This window comes from Bombus affinis, chromosome 14 (genome assembly GCF_024516045.1).
Source record: "Bombus affinis isolate iyBomAffi1 chromosome 14, iyBomAffi1.2, whole genome shotgun sequence".
Classification (NCBI taxonomy): Eukaryota; Metazoa; Arthropoda; class Insecta; order Hymenoptera; family Apidae; genus Bombus; species Bombus affinis.
This window is the reverse complement of record NC_066357.1, coordinates 891,311-908,547: the sequence shown is the minus strand read 5'-3', so window position 1 is coordinate 908,547 and position 17,237 is coordinate 891,311. Positions and strand designations below refer to the sequence as shown.

Here is a 17,237-nt window from a genome sequence, read left to right as displayed (position 1 = left end):
TAATTCCATCGAAACAATATCAACTACTCAGTTGACAATCTGTCTTTATAGTTTGTGCCGAAAATCTGGCAATCTAGCACTCCTTTTACGAACTTTTCCGAAAGATTTTCGTATGACTTCGTACTCTTCCGTATATAATCGCGACTCCCGAAACATATTTCACGAAGAAGTTGTTTCTTTTATTGAACAATGGAGGCAATAATCGGACGGGTTTTAATATATGGTGGCAAAGGTGCTTTAGGTTCTACTTGTGTTTCAAAATTCAAGTCGAAAAAGTGGGTGAGTAATAATAGTAACAATAAATATTAACAATATATAATAAAAATATAGATGTTGATTTTGTTATCAATGGGACTGACTTATTTTCCCACAGAAGTTACAACTTTTTATTGTTGTTTTCAAGAGTAATACATTTGTAAATGTTATTAATTAGTTTCATTAAAAAAAAAAACAAATCATCGGTCAATTATACATCGATAACTTATTCGATCTAGACATTAATTAAAAATTAATTCTAAACAACTGTTCGGCAGAAATTTCTGAACAATGAAATCATTTGTATTTAAAAATAATTAATTAAAAAAGTAATACTTGAGAATTATTTCATGTACATCCTTCTAGAAATTTAATACAAAATTTATAGAATGTTTTTTTTATACATAATGAATTTCATAGAATTTGTGACCAGTGTACATATTCAAACGTAATTACGAAGTAATTCTTCGCACAGTTTTGAATGCTACGAAGTATAGTATTTTATTTATGTATCTATAACGATTATTATCTACGTGTATATATGCGTATAAATATATTTTTATAGCCTTTTTTAATATATAAATATATTTTTAAGGGTAATTAAATATGAATCATTTACTAATTTTAGTTTAAATTTAGTTTCAGTTTTAGTTTTAGTATTCTATAAGCTAAAACAACCAAATTCTTTCTACGAGGCCGTTAGATCGAAAAATAAAATAAAATAAATAACATGAATCATTTACATTACTAAATGCAAACATATAAAATAAATTTTATATAAATTTAATAAGGAACTTTCCCTATAAAGATATGATTTCAACAAAAAGGATATAGATTTACAGATATAATTCTATTTAGCAATCTCAAGTATAGAGGAAAAATACATCAAGGCCATAGTTAATGAATCAGAACCTTTCACATAATACATATACCTCTATAATATGTTTGTTAAATAAGTTTAAGAAACTTGTAACTATATCAATTTTATGATATTAAAATATTTGTTATTCTACACATTACATATATAGTTTATAGGCAAAGTACTAAACAGATTATTATATTTAAAAAAAATAATATATTTTTATAAAACTACATTAATTTCATAATCATAGTGGGTTGGCTGTATTGATATGAAGGCAAATGACCAAGCTGATGCAAATGTGATTGTAAAACCAAACAGCAATTGGCAAGAGCAGGTAATTTTTTAAGTTGTTATATTCAACTAAATAAGAATATGTGTATATATATATATATATATATATATCTTTTTATAAAATTAATCATTTTTATCTGTTTATTAGGAAGTTGATATTATGCAACAAATTGGAAATATTTTAAATGGGAATAAACTAGATGCAATTATTTGTGTGGCTGGTGGATGGGCCGGTGGAAATGCAGCCAATAAAGATTTTATTAAAAACAGTGAACTTATGTGGAAGCAGAGTGTGTGCAGTTCAAGTATTGCTGCTAGTATTGCTGCCCATCACTTGAAAGAAGGAGGATTTTTATCATTAACTGGTGCTAAAGCAGCTTTAGCAGAAACACCAGGAATGATTGGATATGGCATGGCTAAAGCTGCTGTTCATCAACTTACTAAATCTTTAGCTGCTAAAGATAGCGGTCTTCCAAAGAATTCTTTGGTTGCTTCTATCTTGCCTGTTACTTTAGATACACCTATGAATAGAAAATGGATGCCAAATGCTGATACAACTAAATGGACTCCACTTGAATTTGTTGCAGAGTAAATAAAATCTTTCTTCTTTCCTTATTTCATGTTTTTATATTTGATTTCTTACTAGTAACATTTTATTTTATAGCCTCTTCTGGAAATGGTCACAAAATCAAGAACGTCCAGCTAATGGAAGTCTCCTACAATTGATTACCAATGACAATAAAACAGAATTAATTACAGCTTAAGAGAAAAAGAGTTATATTTTGAATCGAAAGCATTTATGATGCTCCCATGACAATATATATACATATGTATACCCGTTATAAATACTTGATATCGTTGTCCCACATTGTCCCACGGTGTCCAACGATGTCCAACGGTGTCCCACGGTGTCCCACGTTGTAGTCCAGTCTAGATCATACAAAATTCTTTTCTCGGCCTTTGAAGATCCACACTGAACCAACAGTGTCCCACGTTGTAGTCCAGTCTAGATCATCCAAAATTCTTTTCGCGGCTTTTGGAGATCCACACTGAACCAATAATCGTTGTGTACCCAATCAGTTAATGTTGTTCCATTTTAATGCATTTGAAAAAGGAATATGAAGATATATTTGTATATATGTAAAAATATTTTTCTCTGTACCTTTAAACACGAGAGCTATAGGTTCATATAGCAACATAAATTCATTCCATTTAAATATTACAACAATAAAATTATGTAATTAAGTGAAATTATTTGCAAACATATTGTAACATATTTTATAACGTTTCTAATATTTATTTTTATATAAATGTTATATATTTTATATTCTGAAATATTATAATTGTGTTATCCTTTAGCAGTTTATCTCTTAAACTAAAAGTAAATATGAAAGTATAAACAAAAGTACTGTTTGTTAATAATCTCTGATATTATAAATTGGAAAAAATAAAATACAATCTACAGCATAATTGTAGTTTTTATTAGAATGTTATGTGTACTCTGCATAATAGAGCTTCTATTGTTCAAGATTGTAACATATATGCCCAATAAATTATATATGCAAAAAGTTAGAACAATAATTTTGTAAAATGCTTTATTAAGTGTTATCGATTTCATTTAAATATAATTGACATTTATATAATTTAATTTGTTAATTCTCTTTATAAGAGTAACTATATATTTTGAAAAATGTTACTTCAATCGCCCGGATAGCTCAGTCGGTAGAGCATCAGACTTTTAATCTGAGGGTCCAGGGTTCGAGTCCCTGTTCGGGCGAATATTTTTTTCTATTTGGAAACAATTCGATATCTAATTTTGCATGTACTAATGAGTATTGGAAAATTCTAAATATTCCATGGAAGATATAATAAAACTTCATTTATCCGTCATGGTCAGAGGACAAAACATATCAGATATTAGCACTCTATTACTTCATCCTTCTTACGTTTTTAATCATTCATATAGTCGGAATTAATTTTTATATAACTGAATTTTACTGAACTGAAATTTGTAAATACTAGGGCAAAAACTTTTATTCCTATAAGCGATGCGTCACGCGGCCTAGAATTGAATTATAAGAGTTTAGAAACATATTCGGTATTAAAATCGGAAATTGGACATTGTGATGACATCAGTTCGGATAAACGGAGTTCAGGTAAATGGGGTTCTACTGGATAAAATCACAATTTAGTATATTATAAATCATTTTATTTAATATGCACAATAAGAAGTTTATATCTATTGTAAACCTGAACAGAAATTGACATAATGGACATTTTTTAAAGGATAATTTAATATTAACTTAACAGAAATACTTATGTATACTACTATAAGTAATATTTTTTATTTTGATGGTGTGAACAACTCATTCAGCATTTGTATTTCAGCTGAAACAGAAAAATGGAAATTACAAATCAATATTATATCATTAAAAGAACCTACAGGTTATCCATAGTCAAATTTATCATTTTTTACCTTCAACCAGCTTCTTTTTCTCTGCTGCTAATTTTGCATCTTTAAGGGGTTTTTCCTTAAGTTCTTGTTCACGGCGAGCATTTTCTCTTTTACTGAGTCTTCTTTGATGGTAAGCACCGTAAACTATCCCAGTTAACAGAAGAGTCCATCGGGAAAACTACACAAAATCCAATAATAATGTTTTACAAAGTATTTTTAAATTTATGTTTAAATGCATGTATATAAATATATATACTATTAATGCTTTAAAAAGAGAAAGAGATATCTAATTTATATTATTATTTAATTCATGCAAAATATATTACTTGACTAACGCTTATTATACCTATTAAGAAGGTTAGAAAATAAAATACAAATTAAGTACTAATTTATCTTTAAATATCATTCTAATGTAAAATAAGTGATATATATAACTCTTTCTATATTTCTTTAAAACTTAAAAAAAAAAAAGAAAGCATTACTTGAAGTTGCACAAAAATTATATAATATAATCAATTTTAAAACATTGTTCCGAAGCATATTCATTTTTATAACAATAAAAAATCTTAATAAGGCATTTGTTAAATAAACAGCAATTAGCAACACAATAGTTGAATGCAGATTGTTTCAAAAAATTCATCGTAGCAAATTGTACTCACTTTAATTAAAGGGGACACCTGCAATGGTCGGGGTGCTACTTCGGCAGACGACATTTTGTCACTGGCTTGCTAATGCTATGAAACTCTAGATAACATCACTATTTGAGCGGACGTTTAAAACATTCCTGTATATTTTTGAATATGAACATGAGAGTTACCATTATTCTGAAGAATAATATATTACAAATATAATATAGATTTGAGAAAGCTTTGTTATGATACTCTCTACATATTATTTTATCTTTCACATGGATTAGAAATTAAAGGATACAAATGTAGCAATTTGATGAAGATTAAATTAGAATATACTTATCATCGCGAATTTGATCATAATGAAGTTTAGCCTTAAATCAATCATTACATTATATTATACTTTATATATTTATTAATAGTCTTAAATTTTATTTTATTTTGCTATGTACTATAATTTGTTATTTCATCGTTTTTAATTTTATATGTATTATAATTTCTCACGTTCTTTGTTTTTCTTCGTTTCTTTTTTAAACAATTCACAGGAATAACTGATAATCTTTATAGCAGCAAATAAACAAAATAATTCATGGAACAAAAAAATGACAACTTATGTTTGAATTGATAAACTAGCATTGAAAAGAACGCGCTCTGATGTTTCTTATCGTTATAAAGACCTATAGAAACATGGTAGAAACTAAAAATTGTAATTTAAATTCATCTCGTATTTGATTGGTTGAAACACCTTTTTTCACTCGTCTTCTATTGGCCGACCATTTTGCCTTCTTGTGGTCGATAAGAAACGTAACTGTATGACTGCAATTTCATCGAAATACACCTGCCGACAGCTTCTTGACTAGTGTCGATAACGCAGATCGTTACACTTTAATATGTTTCTCTCTATAGTATTTGTATATATAGGTTTCAAGCACGGTGGTTTTAAACTGTTTGTGGAAGGGATCGTTTAACCGTTTCGCCTTCTCGGATATTCCTTGGCAGTAAGCAAAATGGCGCCGCTATGGATGGTGATGTCGTTAGCGGTTTCTTTACTTTTAACACCTTTTCTTATGTTTTTGCTTGCCATAATCTTTTTGGCATCTATCGGAAAGTCACTCGGCGTTAGAAGATTATATATAAAATTGCTGCTAACACTATTTGAGGTAAGAAAATGAGTGAATTCAATTTACAATACTTCTTCGGTTAGGGACACATCATGAGGCTATAAATTGAAAACATGATAAACATTTTATGATTTCTTTTTCTCTTTTTTTTTATAGAAAAGGTACGAAAGATTACATGATCTTTTGATATCAAATTCACAATGAAATTTCTAGAACGAAATACGTATTAAACGTAACAATATTATTTTGTAAATATGAAAAATTGCAATTAACTTTGAGGTAGACATTTTGAATTTTATTCATTCATATATACCCGATTTAGTTTGAATGTTAAAATTTGCACTAATTTACAGATAAAATATGTAAAGGTTTATGTATCGTTCCAAAGTGATGGTCAATGAAATATGTGACTACTATTAAACCAAGTGTGTTTCATGTATTGTTTACCTAACAATCAACAAGTAGCAGCAATTCAATATTTAATTTCATTTTTTAGTTTTTCCCTAATTTATTTTCGATACAATGAAAACTCTGATTTCATAAGATACATAAAATTTGGTAGTTAGAATTGTATTCCGAGTTACCACGTTTTTCTGACAGTTAAAGTAAACGTAAGTTACGCGAAGTAATTATACTTAATTATAAAAACTATGGTATCAAGTTTATTCGTCCAATCATAAATTTCTAACATTTAATTCCATAATCAATAAAAAGCGCAAATAAAATATGTTAATAAACATGCAAAAATCTAATTAAATATATTGTTGCTACATAAATATTCCTTATCATATATATAATATACTTTCAAATCGTGTGTTTTAATTTTTGATTTTTATCTTTAATAAATAAAATATGTTTTTATTCCAGTTTGTATAAATTATTAGTCAAGCTCCCAAATTATCAATTGGTTGAACATCAGTGCAGTTCAAAGAATATTTTATTTCTGAATCACTTTTAAATTTACATGTTAACATGATTCTTTTATTCATATTTCATATGAATTATATATATTATATTGATTAATTATATTATATATAATTTAATATACATATTAGATATATTATACATAATTATAATATTTATATTTAATATATATATATATAATTAAGATATTCAATTGAAATTAATCGAAGTGTGCTTTGGCGAATCTCTTACGATGTTATATCCTACGTAACCAATTTGTATCGATTTAAAGCCGTTAAATAGCGAAATTCTAATGTTGAAACGATTTGTGCTACTGAAGAATCCAACATTTCCATGTTTGCTTTTTAGTATACTTGTGCACATTAGATTTTTGAAAGGAGGAATTTTGCGACGTACGTTCAAATATTTGTCTCACTAGTCAGAAATACGTGATCGTTATTCTGGTAGCTTCGAAGTTAAAAAAGTCGACTTTCTCAATTTTTTTTCGATGTTATTCAAATATTAATCGTGTTGAATACGATTTAACGTACAATTCAACGTATTCGAGTATTCTATTATTTCTACGTACTTTATTTGAACAAATACAATGTGTGAAATTGAAATTTGGGTGCTATCAAAAAATGTAAACTAGCAAAACCATGATTATATCTTCTCACTTTAATCGCATCTTTCTCAGTGTCCTGAAGGACTAGTTTAGACAAGTTCTGTGACCGGATTTGAATACAGTGTTCAAATCTACAGGGAATAATGTATAACAACTTCAGGGAAATATTCAATCATACATAGATAGTAATGAATAAATTCCAATTTTTTTTTATAAAATGTCAACTTGAACATAAGTTTCCAAGGTCAAAACTTGTTAATGATGTTTTCTCTATATTTTTCTTTTATTCTATTTTCTTGTTGTCTTATTTACTTTTAGCTTTAACCTGAAACAAAACTCATCACTCTACCTCATTTGAATAGGAATTTCCACAATCTTAACATAAAAATGGGCATTTTGTTCCACTGCGCGCTAGATATCAAATTATTCAATTTGTAGTTCATAGTCTGTTCGAGGAGATATGTTCAATATAACACGAAACTCGTATTTACATGTGTTAGGAATAAAATAATTAATCGACGTGAATATCATATATATATACCGATTGATAACGTAGATTATCTATATTCTGTATGTCAACATCTTATTTAATTAGAAACGATGTACTGTGCAAAAGTCTTTATGATTTATGATTTTATAAGGAAAATCATATTTTTTAGAAAATATTTCCATACAGTGTTATATAGAAATGCATTTTTATGTTTTATTATGTTATTTATTTATATTATATAGTTTATTTCGTTAGTAATGCAAAGATTTTTGCATAAACATGTGTAATTATTCTTCATTGAAATTTTCCTTCTTTAGAAAACTAATTATTCTAGTTTATCGGAGGCCGTTCACCGTACGCATGTCACGATAATACGTGGATCTCCTTTGTTTGGAGAACAGACAAATCGGTGACTCTACAGTTTCACATAACGAACGCGCCGAATGAGTAACATGAAACACTATTCAATTATCGGTCACATCGTCTAGATTTTTTGACATGACCCGAATGACGTTACCAAAATACTTTTAAAAGTGAATATTAAGCAACATCCCATACAAAAATATTTGATAACAAGTTTGCTAATAAAAGTAGTTCAACTTAAATAAAAATGTTGTATTAAATGAAGTATATTACATTAGCAAACGAAAAACAAATATTCTTTATGTGTTATATAATCGTCAGATCAAGCTATAAATAATAAAATATAGAGGCATTTTATGAAACATCTCATGCGATAATCTTATGCATTCTCTACACTATTTGAATATTCACAAAGATAAAAATTTATCACAATACGTATACGATTTACAAAATGTGCAATGAATGCTTTCCAAGATGTTCCTTTAGTTTCTTTTACAATAATCTTACTGTAATTATGTATGCTGGAATATACATTATATGCAGAATGAGAACAATGACGTTTCGCCTTATTTGTTTATATATAGGTGTGATATGTATGCATATTAATTTTCATTCTTCACGATCTTCTCAATTTTGATCACGAATTAATTAATGGAATAGATCCTAATATAACGATAACGATGATTATGTAATTACAGACGGTAGACTGAAGACGCGACGTTCTAATTGAAAGGTTGTACAAGATGCGTACAAACTCGTCAATTTTTTCTTTGATCACATATTTTTAACGTGATTACAAGACAAAGATCGTGAATTGCGACGATGATATGTTTGTAGTTCCTTGAATATGGTGCAGAGATTGAAGAATGACGCACCATCATTTTATCGATAGAATTTCGTCTAAAGTTTAAAGACGCATGAAAAGAAGACGCCGTATAAAAATATGTGAATACTCGTAGATATCTGTCATGGATATATTGTGTATGGCACGAGCAACAGTTCGAAATCTCATTAGCATAGTAATGAGACTCGATTGTCATAGCTATATTGGAAAAGCTTGATACAAATTTAGAAAGGTATATAGAAATCGCAAGATATGGAATTATCTTTAACACTTAATATACGCTTAAGATAATGTAAATTTTTTACTAAATATGTGTTTGCAAATAAATAACTTATAATTTCTATATACATTTTTAGATTTGTTTCAGTTTTCCAATATGATCAGTCGTGTTTCTTTACAGTGCTGATGAAAATTCAAAATGTTTTATATAACACATACAATACGTATGTACATATATACGTACATAAAAGTTTTATATCGTAGGTATATTTTATTGAATAGTTTGCGATTATGGAAAGACTACGTGTAATAAAAATTGAACTATAATCAATTTAAAAAGAACTTTATACGAACAGGACAAAACATCTACGATCTTGAACCTACATGCGACGCATATTCCAGCATAATTATAATAAAATTATCGTATAAAAAGACCAAGAGAACGTATTAAAAAGTGATTGTTCAAACATTTTGTATGTGTGTGTGATAAAAGAATATTTTATCTTCGCGAATAATCAAATAACTTGATAAATACATTACATTATTATGCGGAATGTTATGTAAAATACGCATAAAAATCTTTTTTCTATACTATTAGAAATCATGGACATCAAGTACAAAGTTCAAGAAATTTGTCTTTTGTTGAAACATATTCCTTATCGATTCTTTTCTCATCAACGTTATCGAATATCGTAATGCTGCAATTAATCACATGATTCGTCGAATTTCAAGAAAGTACGTGTCAGTGCAAGGAGCAAATATATTTATCGAGATATCCATTTCTTTCGAAACTCTATATTTTGCCATAGATATAGCAACAAAATTTCGTTTTCTGATATGATTAACGCGATAATATTGGTAGAGAGGTTCCTTTATCAGAGATACTACAAGTTTAGCTCAATGGAAAATGTATCTTGTCCTTGATGAACTTTCCATTTATGATATATGTCTATCTTTTACCAACAGAAGAAAGATGGACTATTTAAGTACAAAGTGTACAGATATCATCAGACGACAGTGCTTTTTTTAAATAAAAAGACTATTACTCGTGTGGAAGTAATTAGTAATGTTATCTAAAAAATAATTCGGATGACTTGAGACAAACGATAAATGTTTTTGCCGTATCGTAAAAGTTCCCTTTTTATGTAAATATTAAATAAATTCTTTTCTCGTTGATATTTAAATAAATTTCTTACAACACTTGAAGTGTGTAATTAATAATTATGTTAGATGTTTAATGAAACCTGTCGTGTTTGTTCGAACTTGTGAATGATCAATAGCTGTATTGAATTAGTTTCATTGAACTTAATATTTATGATTTATTATCAATTTGATTGATAAGCTCGGTAAGTTTAACCTTCAAAAAATTGATGAAATTATTCGGTTTTATCAACTAGGAGGACATTAGCCTGCCTGTTTGCATAATTTTTTTACATAATACATATATAATGTGGCATAGTAGTATAATTATATAGTATATTCCAAACGCTTTGTATGTAGATTGGGCACTAAATATTTTAATTGCGTCTCCATGTTATAATATGAATTTTTTAGAAAAAATTCTGTCCGAAAATTTCTGTTAGAAAAAAATATTTAATTCCAAACTACGAACATTTTTTTATATTTTATAACTTATTTTAACAATCTTTTCCAATAGTAAAACAATTTTAAAAAGGAACAAGTATAACAAAGTATTCAATTTTACATAAATCTCATAAATAAAGAAAAGAAGCATTGTTTACCTTTATTCTTATCACCGATAACTATTAAAGGATCAAGGCCGAAGTAAAATTATTGTTATTAAAAATATTCGTATTTTAGCCTATAGTACTTAGCGTTTTAAGTACTTGTTTCTTATAAGTTATAATCAGATTGACTAATCCGATTGACTTTCTTGTGTTATGTAAAGACAACTTTACAAACTTTACAAAAAGGCGCTTCATAATAAGAAACGCATTCCTTAGGATCGTTTAAACTTAAATAATTATAGCGTATGTATTGTTTTTATACTTCAGTATGGCAGACAAAACATAGAAAACGTGAAAAAGAAGAATGGTACTTGGAAGCAAAATGACGAAGACACGGATGAGGAGTGCGAGTCGAGGCACGTCGAAAAGCAGAATGTGCAAAATTGGAAAACGGAGAGTATGCAGAATGGAGTGAGCAGCAGCGTTATAGCCAGATCGACGGATTTGATTTTGGTACCCGAGCCAGAAATGCAGAATCATAAAAATCATTTGGAGGAAACGAAAACGGAGAATTCACAGACGCCTGCAACAAGTGCGAGCAAAAGCGAGGTAATTTTAATTCTACGTGTTTAATAGATATCAAGAAAATATATATACATATCTATGATTACTTGTACAATGGATTGAGAATATATTTTTGTTGCAGACTCTCATACGTAGAGATTCGTTTGAAACCCTGAAAAGGGAGTTCAAACCTGCAATCTGTTTGGATTACATTAAAGCTGGTGTAGAAGCTATTATAGAAGATGAGGTGACATCTCGTTTTGAAGCAGAAGAATTGAAGGTAATTTCTATTTCTCTAGACCTATAGATATATATATGAATTATTATATAGTATAATGATATATTTTTTCTAGAATTGGAATTTGTTAACTAGAACAAATAGACATTACGAGTTCATCTCCTGGAAGTTAACAGTGATATGGATATGTGGATTTGTTATGCGATATTGTTTTCTTCTTCCCTTGAGGATATTCATTTGTTTTGTAGGGGTAAGTTCATTGATTCTCTTTTAATAATAAATTAGTAGTATTTAGAAAAGTTGAAACAAATTGGTAGGATGCATATACACTCAATTAATTTCTTATTTCCACATTTATTTTTATTTTAAGATTCCGTTATATGTTTGTCATGAATCTGTTTTGAAATTGTCTGTTTCAATACCAAATATAAATTTAGTATTTGCAACTCAACTAATATCAAAGGTTCCTAGGTACTGTACATTGTAATTGCAACATTTCTTATTGGCTTCCTACCAAATGGTTTTATTAAGAAATGGACATACAACAAGGCTAGTCTCATAGCATTCAGGGTAATGTCACAATCTTTATCAGCGACAATTACAATTCATAATCCAGAGAACAAACCAAAACCAGGAGGAATGTGTGTGGCAAATCACACTTCCACAATCGATGTGCCTATCTTATCCACACAGACAACATTCTCCTTGGTAATGAGGCATTACGAAGATATCAATCTTTTGTTTTCAAAATTTGCTGTTGGGAATTTGTGATGATGTCTTGTTGTTTGTAACTAACTAATCTCTGCATAATATGACGATATCGTTAAAACAAATTTGGAAATTCTGATGTATTAATCCCTTACATTAATATGATTTATAACTGCCCACTGACAGAATTAAAGTACATTGTTAAATGTTACAGATAAAACGGTATCCTGTAACTATGCTTTGCAAGTAAAGCTAGTCAGCATTGATACTAAAAGAAAGATCCTTTCTTAGATACAAAGCTTGTGATTTACAGGTGATGTGGCTGACTGCATGTACAGCGGTAGTCGGCTATGTTCCAGAGGGTAGTTTCAAGCGATGGCTGAATTACAAAGTCTCCATAATGTGCTTCGGTGTGTTGTCGAGTGCTCTATCATCAGTAATTACGTATCATAATCCGGAGAATCGTCCTGTTAGGGGTATTTGTGTGGCAAATCATACTTCACCTATAGATGTTCTGATACTCATGTGCGATAATTGCTATTCCTTGGTACGTTTTTGTCGTTCTTCGTCTAATAAGCTAATAGTTCCAGCATTATTTATTTATTGATATGATAACTCATCCTTTTATGTCAACTTTTTTGGGTTTTTTTGAAATTTGCTTTATATTGGTCTTATTCTGTTATTGTGATGTTGTAGTTGTGGGATGTGTGCATGAAAATATATTACTCTAATATTATGCAAAAAGCGATTTAAAATATTCAATAGGAAATATTATTCTAGATAAAATTTGCTTTAAACGAATTTTGCTTAAAATTTGCTTTATCTTAGTATCATGTGCAACGCGATTAATATTATTCCATAGAGAATATTATTTTAGGTGAAATTTGCTTTAAATGAATTTTGCTTGAAATTTGCTATATATTAATTTTTTTCTAGTTATTATTATTATTGTGATGTTATTTTTGTTTGCATTGCATAAAAATGTATTACTTTAATATTATGTGAAAGATGATTTATATTATTCAAATTTTATATTTTAGATAGGTCAGAGACATGGTGGATTTTTAGGTATTCTACAAAGAGCTTTAGCACGTGCTTCACCACATATTTGGTTTGAACGGTGTGAAGTTAAAGATAGAGAAGCAGTTACAAGACGGTAAATGTCAATCGCCGTGCTGTTAACATAATTTCTTTATAACATTAAAATTTTCTTACATATTTTATAGATTAAAAAAGCACGTGTCTGATCCTACAAATCCACCGATACTTATCTTTCCTGAAGGCACTTGTATAAATAATACATCAGTGATGCAATTTAAGAAAGGAAGCTTTGAAGTTGGTGGAGTAATTTACCCTGTTGCAATAAAGGTAATTGTGTACATATTTATGTAAAATAGTATTGATTACCTTAGGTAACCAATTTTATTCTTTTTCTTATAGTATGATCCAAGATTTGGGGATGCATTTTGGAATAGTAGTCGATATTCAATGATACAATACTTATATATGACTATGTCAAGTTGGGCCATAGTATGTGATGTTTGGTATCTTCCTCCGATGTATAGAAACGAGGGAGAGAGCGCTATTGATTTTGCGAATAGAGTAAAGTCTGTGATAGCAAGACAGGGTGGCTTGGTTGATTTACAATGGTAAAATTTTTTAGATAAAAAAAGATAATATTCGTCATTATATATAAAGAAAAACAATTAAGTTTTTTATTTACATTTTTAGGGATGGTCAGCTTAAACGAATAAAGCCAAAAAAGGAATTGCGAGAGAAGCAACAAGAAGAACTTAGTAAACGACTTAAAGACGAATAAAGTCGAATATGAATCGCCTCTAGTCCCTCTTTCACGATTGATATAATGTGTGATATTTTGCTTAAACGAGAATATTTTACCTGATGTGCTGTTTTATCTTCTTCGTGGACATTTATCTGTGCTAAAAGGGGATGATAGCGTATGCATGATTTAATTTGTTTAATTTTACAAATGTGATACATTGCGTTATGTTAGATTATTTTTTATACAATGAAAAATTGATAAATTTCTATAGTAACATTTAAATTCATTACAAGACAATTATTGCAGTATAAACAATTTATCTTAATATTATGATTGAATTTAAATATGAAATATCGCAGGTACCACATTTGTCAATTTCTAATACCAATATTATATAACGAGGCATTACAAATTTATTATACATAATGAAGTCTTTAATATGGAATGGCCGATGGTGTGTGACTTTTTGTGCGTATGATTGAATGTAGCATCAAAACTCATCCTATTTATATTATTACATTTTTAGAAATGTACCTCACCTCATTATCTCATTAATTTGATATATGGTTATGGATATCTAAGCCCATCTGATATTATACAGGAGAAGTTACAAATTCTTTTCTTTCTCTCTCTCTTTTTTTTTTTTTTTTTTGTAGAAATGATAGGGAAAAATATTACTCTTTATTGTAGTGTAAAAAATAAAGTATTTATTCATATTTCTCATAGAAAGAAATTAGCATATATCAGGGTTATGCTATTGTACCCATCCCCTGAAAATTATTTGAAATGTCATTCATTACAATTTAAGAGCATAATTGAAATATTTCCTATTTTTGTAAATAATATCATCAAAATTTTGAAAAAAAGTTCGTAAATTACTACACAACTAAAAAAAATACATACTTATTGTATTTTTATGAAGAAAAGTTATAATCTTCATCTACTGTTCTCAAAATATTGAGAATATTTTATTCATGTTCTAATTGATGTTTGGATTTTAATTAGATTAGAAGTTATATTCTAATAACATTTTAATATTTTGTATATGTTTAATATAATAATAATTTAATGTCTTGTATTTAATATTTTTTAATTCAAATAGTAAAGATTAATTAAAATAATTGATAATTGTATGTTTCATAGAATGTGTAGAATATATTTTTATGTTTGATATACATAGATTGCATGTGTTAATAAAAACGCAATTAATTGCTCTAAAAAATGAACTACATTCTTAGGTTGTTGTAGAAATTAAATATTGTAATAATAATAACATAACTTATTTAGAATGTAAAACTATCGGTCACACATGCAAGGTAAAGGAGTCACTTAAATTAGATATGAGTTTATAGATTCATCTACTCAACAAGTTATGGCGCTATGTATAATATCACTATTCAATTTTTATACAAAAAATGTTAAGATATATTTTTATGAATATATAGAGGGATATACATAAACAAAATAACAAAAGGAATATGTGGCTGTCACTGTAATTTTGACAGTAACATAAACATAGTCAACAACAGTATGAATCAATGTTTTATTATAACTCTCCTATCACATATCAAAAGTATTGTGTATATATATGTGTATGTATATATATGCTAGTCAATAATATACTTCCATCAAACGTATATAAAGCACAAATGAAATTGTTATGTCATCGTGCAATTTGAATTATATATATAGAATGTATATTTGATAATTTAAATAAGTACGTTAGTTTCATACAAACTATGGTACCATATGCATGCAAAGTTTATATATACCAGTAAATAGCACAAGTATATTTGTAAGCTATATATATTTATTTTATAATAGCCATAATCTTACAACGATTACATGATTTACATGATCATTTGACATATGTACATAAAGGTTTCTATTTGGATATTAAACAAATATGTTTATTAGATTTCTCGTACTATCATATAAATATGAACAAACCAAATGTCATTTTGAAAAACTATGGCAATATTGATTTAATGTCCAGTATATTTGATTAAAAATTTGCAATAACTAAAAATGGCTGAAACTATCATTTAATTAACACTTTTTTGAACTGGAATTTCTTCGCTAAGCTTCTCAGCTTCTTGCTGTTCTTCAAATAATCTAATTAATTCTTCTGTCGCTGTTGGTTTCAATTTAATAGCTTCACCAATCTTTTTCTAAAAACGAATAAGATATACATATATATATAATAACAAAACATATAAATGGGAGAAGCTTTCATATTTACATCTGGAAATTTGACTTGATTCAAAGATGGATCTTTGAAAGTGAATGGTGTCCAAGGTCCTTGAATAGAAGGAAAATCTGTATGCCATAATTTAAGTAATCTGTAATCTGGGCCATTATGATATTGAGTCTTCAATAATTCCATCCATTGTATAATATCCTGCCTATTATAATTGGCAACACACATCCAATGTGTTTCTCCATTCACTATAATATACATAAATATTTCAATATTATCTTTTACCATTTAAAGTTTTTCTTAATACAATAAGTAATAAATAAACTTACAATATTCTGCTTTTATAACTGGATTTCTGTGCCTTCTTGGTTTAACATATACTACGACTCCAGGATTGTGTTTTGCATAATCAATTAAATCATGTTCCAAAAAACTTCTGTATATGATAAAAATGTAATAAATATTTTTATGTAGGTACATATCTACATGTACATACAACCGGCATGGGATATTGCAGGTTATGTTTAAAAAAAAAAGATATAAACTATGTGTATTAATGCAACAATTATGACTCAAAAAAGAGATTCAGAATTTTCGCCTGCCATTGCTTCGATATGTAATATAAAAATTTAATTTTGACAAAGAGGTTGGAGAAGGAATTGTCTTACCTCATTCCACGACTACCACCGTGACTTTTACAAAATTTTATAGTTATTCTTTGTAACTGACACACATAACGTCCGACACCAATGCCAAAAGGTGCACGCAAAAATCCAAATTTTTGAAATATATGTTTATTTGACATATTTGCAGATGAAAGTACTCTTCACCTTCACTGATTCCACACAGTATCGTGTTTTGATAAACATATACATACATACATATATGCAGACATACTTGCCTACAGACTAATCTTTTAGGAAACAAATTAAGAAACTTCTAGTGTTATATATATATATTAAAATAAGACTATTTTTCGTTTTGTGTTTTAATATGTTC

General features: G+C 28.2%; 4 protein-coding genes, 1 long non-coding RNA gene and 1 other non-coding gene across 9 annotated transcripts; 4 read left to right on the top strand and 2 right to left on the bottom strand.

Moving 5' to 3' along the window:
- Positions 1–111: 111 nt before the first annotated feature.
- LOC126924468 (dihydropteridine reductase) lies at positions 112–2,659 on the top strand. The gene is made up of 4 exons (XM_050738992.1): positions 112–279; positions 1,368–1,451; positions 1,557–1,996; positions 2,073–2,659. The coding sequence occupies exons 1-4, from the start codon at positions 190–192 to the stop codon at positions 2,170–2,172; spliced, it is 714 nt and encodes a 237-aa protein (XP_050594949.1). The 5' UTR covers positions 112–189; the 3' UTR covers positions 2,173–2,659.
- A 453-nt stretch (positions 2,660–3,112) lies between these two features.
- Positions 3,113–3,185, top strand: Trnak-uuu (transfer RNA lysine (anticodon UUU)). Its single transcript has one exon. It is a non-coding gene; the product is annotated as a tRNA-Lys (tRNA).
- A 410-nt stretch (positions 3,186–3,595) lies between these two features.
- On the bottom strand, positions 3,596–4,626 carry LOC126924305 (ATP synthase subunit e, mitochondrial). Its single transcript, XM_050738639.1, has 3 exons — positions 4,523–4,626; positions 3,885–4,041; positions 3,596–3,796 (listed from the first exon to the last, which is right to left on the bottom strand). Exons 1-3 carry the CDS (start codon positions 4,574–4,576, stop codon positions 3,753–3,755), a joined length of 255 nt encoding a protein of 84 aa, XP_050594596.1. The 5' UTR covers positions 4,577–4,626; the 3' UTR covers positions 3,596–3,752.
- Positions 4,627–5,396: 770 nt separating this feature from the next.
- Positions 5,397–15,956, top strand: LOC126924290 (glycerol-3-phosphate acyltransferase 3-like). Of its 4 annotated transcripts, XM_050738611.1 has the most exons (10): positions 5,397–5,652; positions 11,073–11,354; positions 11,452–11,589; positions 11,663–11,797; positions 12,019–12,255; positions 12,569–12,802; positions 13,296–13,411; positions 13,482–13,623; positions 13,696–13,904; positions 13,987–15,956. In XM_050738611.1, exons 1-10 carry the CDS (start codon positions 5,500–5,502, stop codon positions 14,072–14,074), a joined length of 1,734 nt encoding a protein of 577 aa, XP_050594568.1. In that variant the 5' UTR covers positions 5,397–5,499; the 3' UTR covers positions 14,075–15,956. The 4 variants fall into 4 exon arrangements, with proteins under 4 accessions (XP_050594568.1, XP_050594569.1, XP_050594571.1 ...); XM_050738612.1 differs by lacking the exon at positions 12,569–12,802 and having other exon boundaries at positions 5,427–5,652; XM_050738614.1 differs by lacking the exon at positions 12,019–12,255 and having other exon boundaries at positions 5,435–5,652.
- LOC126924311 (uncharacterized) lies at positions 5,661–6,034 on the top strand. Its single transcript, XR_007713484.1, has 2 exons — positions 5,661–5,892; positions 5,967–6,034. It is a non-coding gene; the product is annotated as an uncharacterized LOC126924311 (long non-coding RNA).
- On the bottom strand, positions 15,827–17,181 carry LOC126924303 (39S ribosomal protein L43, mitochondrial). The gene is made up of 4 exons (XM_050738637.1): positions 16,907–17,181; positions 16,568–16,674; positions 16,281–16,486; positions 15,827–16,209 (listed from the first exon to the last, which is right to left on the bottom strand). The coding sequence occupies exons 1-4, from the start codon at positions 17,041–17,043 to the stop codon at positions 16,084–16,086; spliced, it is 576 nt and encodes a 191-aa protein (XP_050594594.1). The 5' UTR covers positions 17,044–17,181; the 3' UTR covers positions 15,827–16,083.
- Between the last annotated feature and the right edge of the window lie 56 nt (positions 17,182–17,237).

What these genes read in the sequence shown, in the direction of transcription:
- LOC126924303 (XM_050738637.1), bottom strand. Translation starts at nt 17,043, where the DNA reads ATGTCAAATAAACATATATTTCAAAAATTTGGATTTTTGCGTGCACCT. An exon ending in GGTGGTAGTCGTGGAATGAG is followed by an intron (nt 16,675 to 16,906) that starts GTAAGACAATTC and finishes TATCATATACAG; the next exon opens with AAGTTTTTTGGAACATGATT. An exon ending in ATCAAGTCAAATTTCCAGAT is followed by an intron (nt 16,210 to 16,280) that starts GTAAATATGAAA and finishes ATTCGTTTTTAG; the next exon opens with AAAAAGATTGGTGAAGCTAT.
- LOC126924305 (XM_050738639.1), bottom strand. Translation starts at nt 4,576, where the DNA reads ATGTCGTCTGCCGAAGTAGCACCCCGACCATTGCAGGTGTCCCCTTTA. An exon ending in AGGTGTCCCCTTTAATTAAA is followed by an intron (nt 4,042 to 4,522) that starts GTGAGTACAATT and finishes GATTTTGTGTAG; the next exon opens with TTTTCCCGATGGACTCTTCT. An exon ending in GAAAAAGAAGCTGGTTGAAG is followed by an intron (nt 3,797 to 3,884) that starts GTAAAAAATGAT and finishes TTTCTGTTTCAG; the next exon opens with CTGAAATACAAATGCTGAAT.
- LOC126924468 (XM_050738992.1), top strand. Translation starts at nt 190, where the DNA reads ATGGAGGCAATAATCGGACGGGTTTTAATATATGGTGGCAAAGGTGCT. An exon ending in ACAGCAATTGGCAAGAGCAG is followed by an intron (nt 1,452 to 1,556) that starts GTAATTTTTTAA and finishes TCTGTTTATTAG; the next exon opens with GAAGTTGATATTATGCAACA. An exon ending in CCACTTGAATTTGTTGCAGA is followed by an intron (nt 1,997 to 2,072) that starts GTAAATAAAATC and finishes TTTATTTTATAG; the next exon opens with CCTCTTCTGGAAATGGTCAC.
- LOC126924290 (XM_050738611.1), top strand. Translation starts at nt 5,500, where the DNA reads ATGGCGCCGCTATGGATGGTGATGTCGTTAGCGGTTTCTTTACTTTTA. An exon ending in TATTCATTTGTTTTGTAGGG is followed by an intron (nt 11,798 to 12,018) that starts GTAAGTTCATTG and finishes AAAGGTTCCTAG; the next exon opens with GTACTGTACATTGTAATTGC. An exon ending in AGAGAAGCAGTTACAAGACG is followed by an intron (nt 13,412 to 13,481) that starts GTAAATGTCAAT and finishes CATATTTTATAG; the next exon opens with ATTAAAAAAGCACGTGTCTG.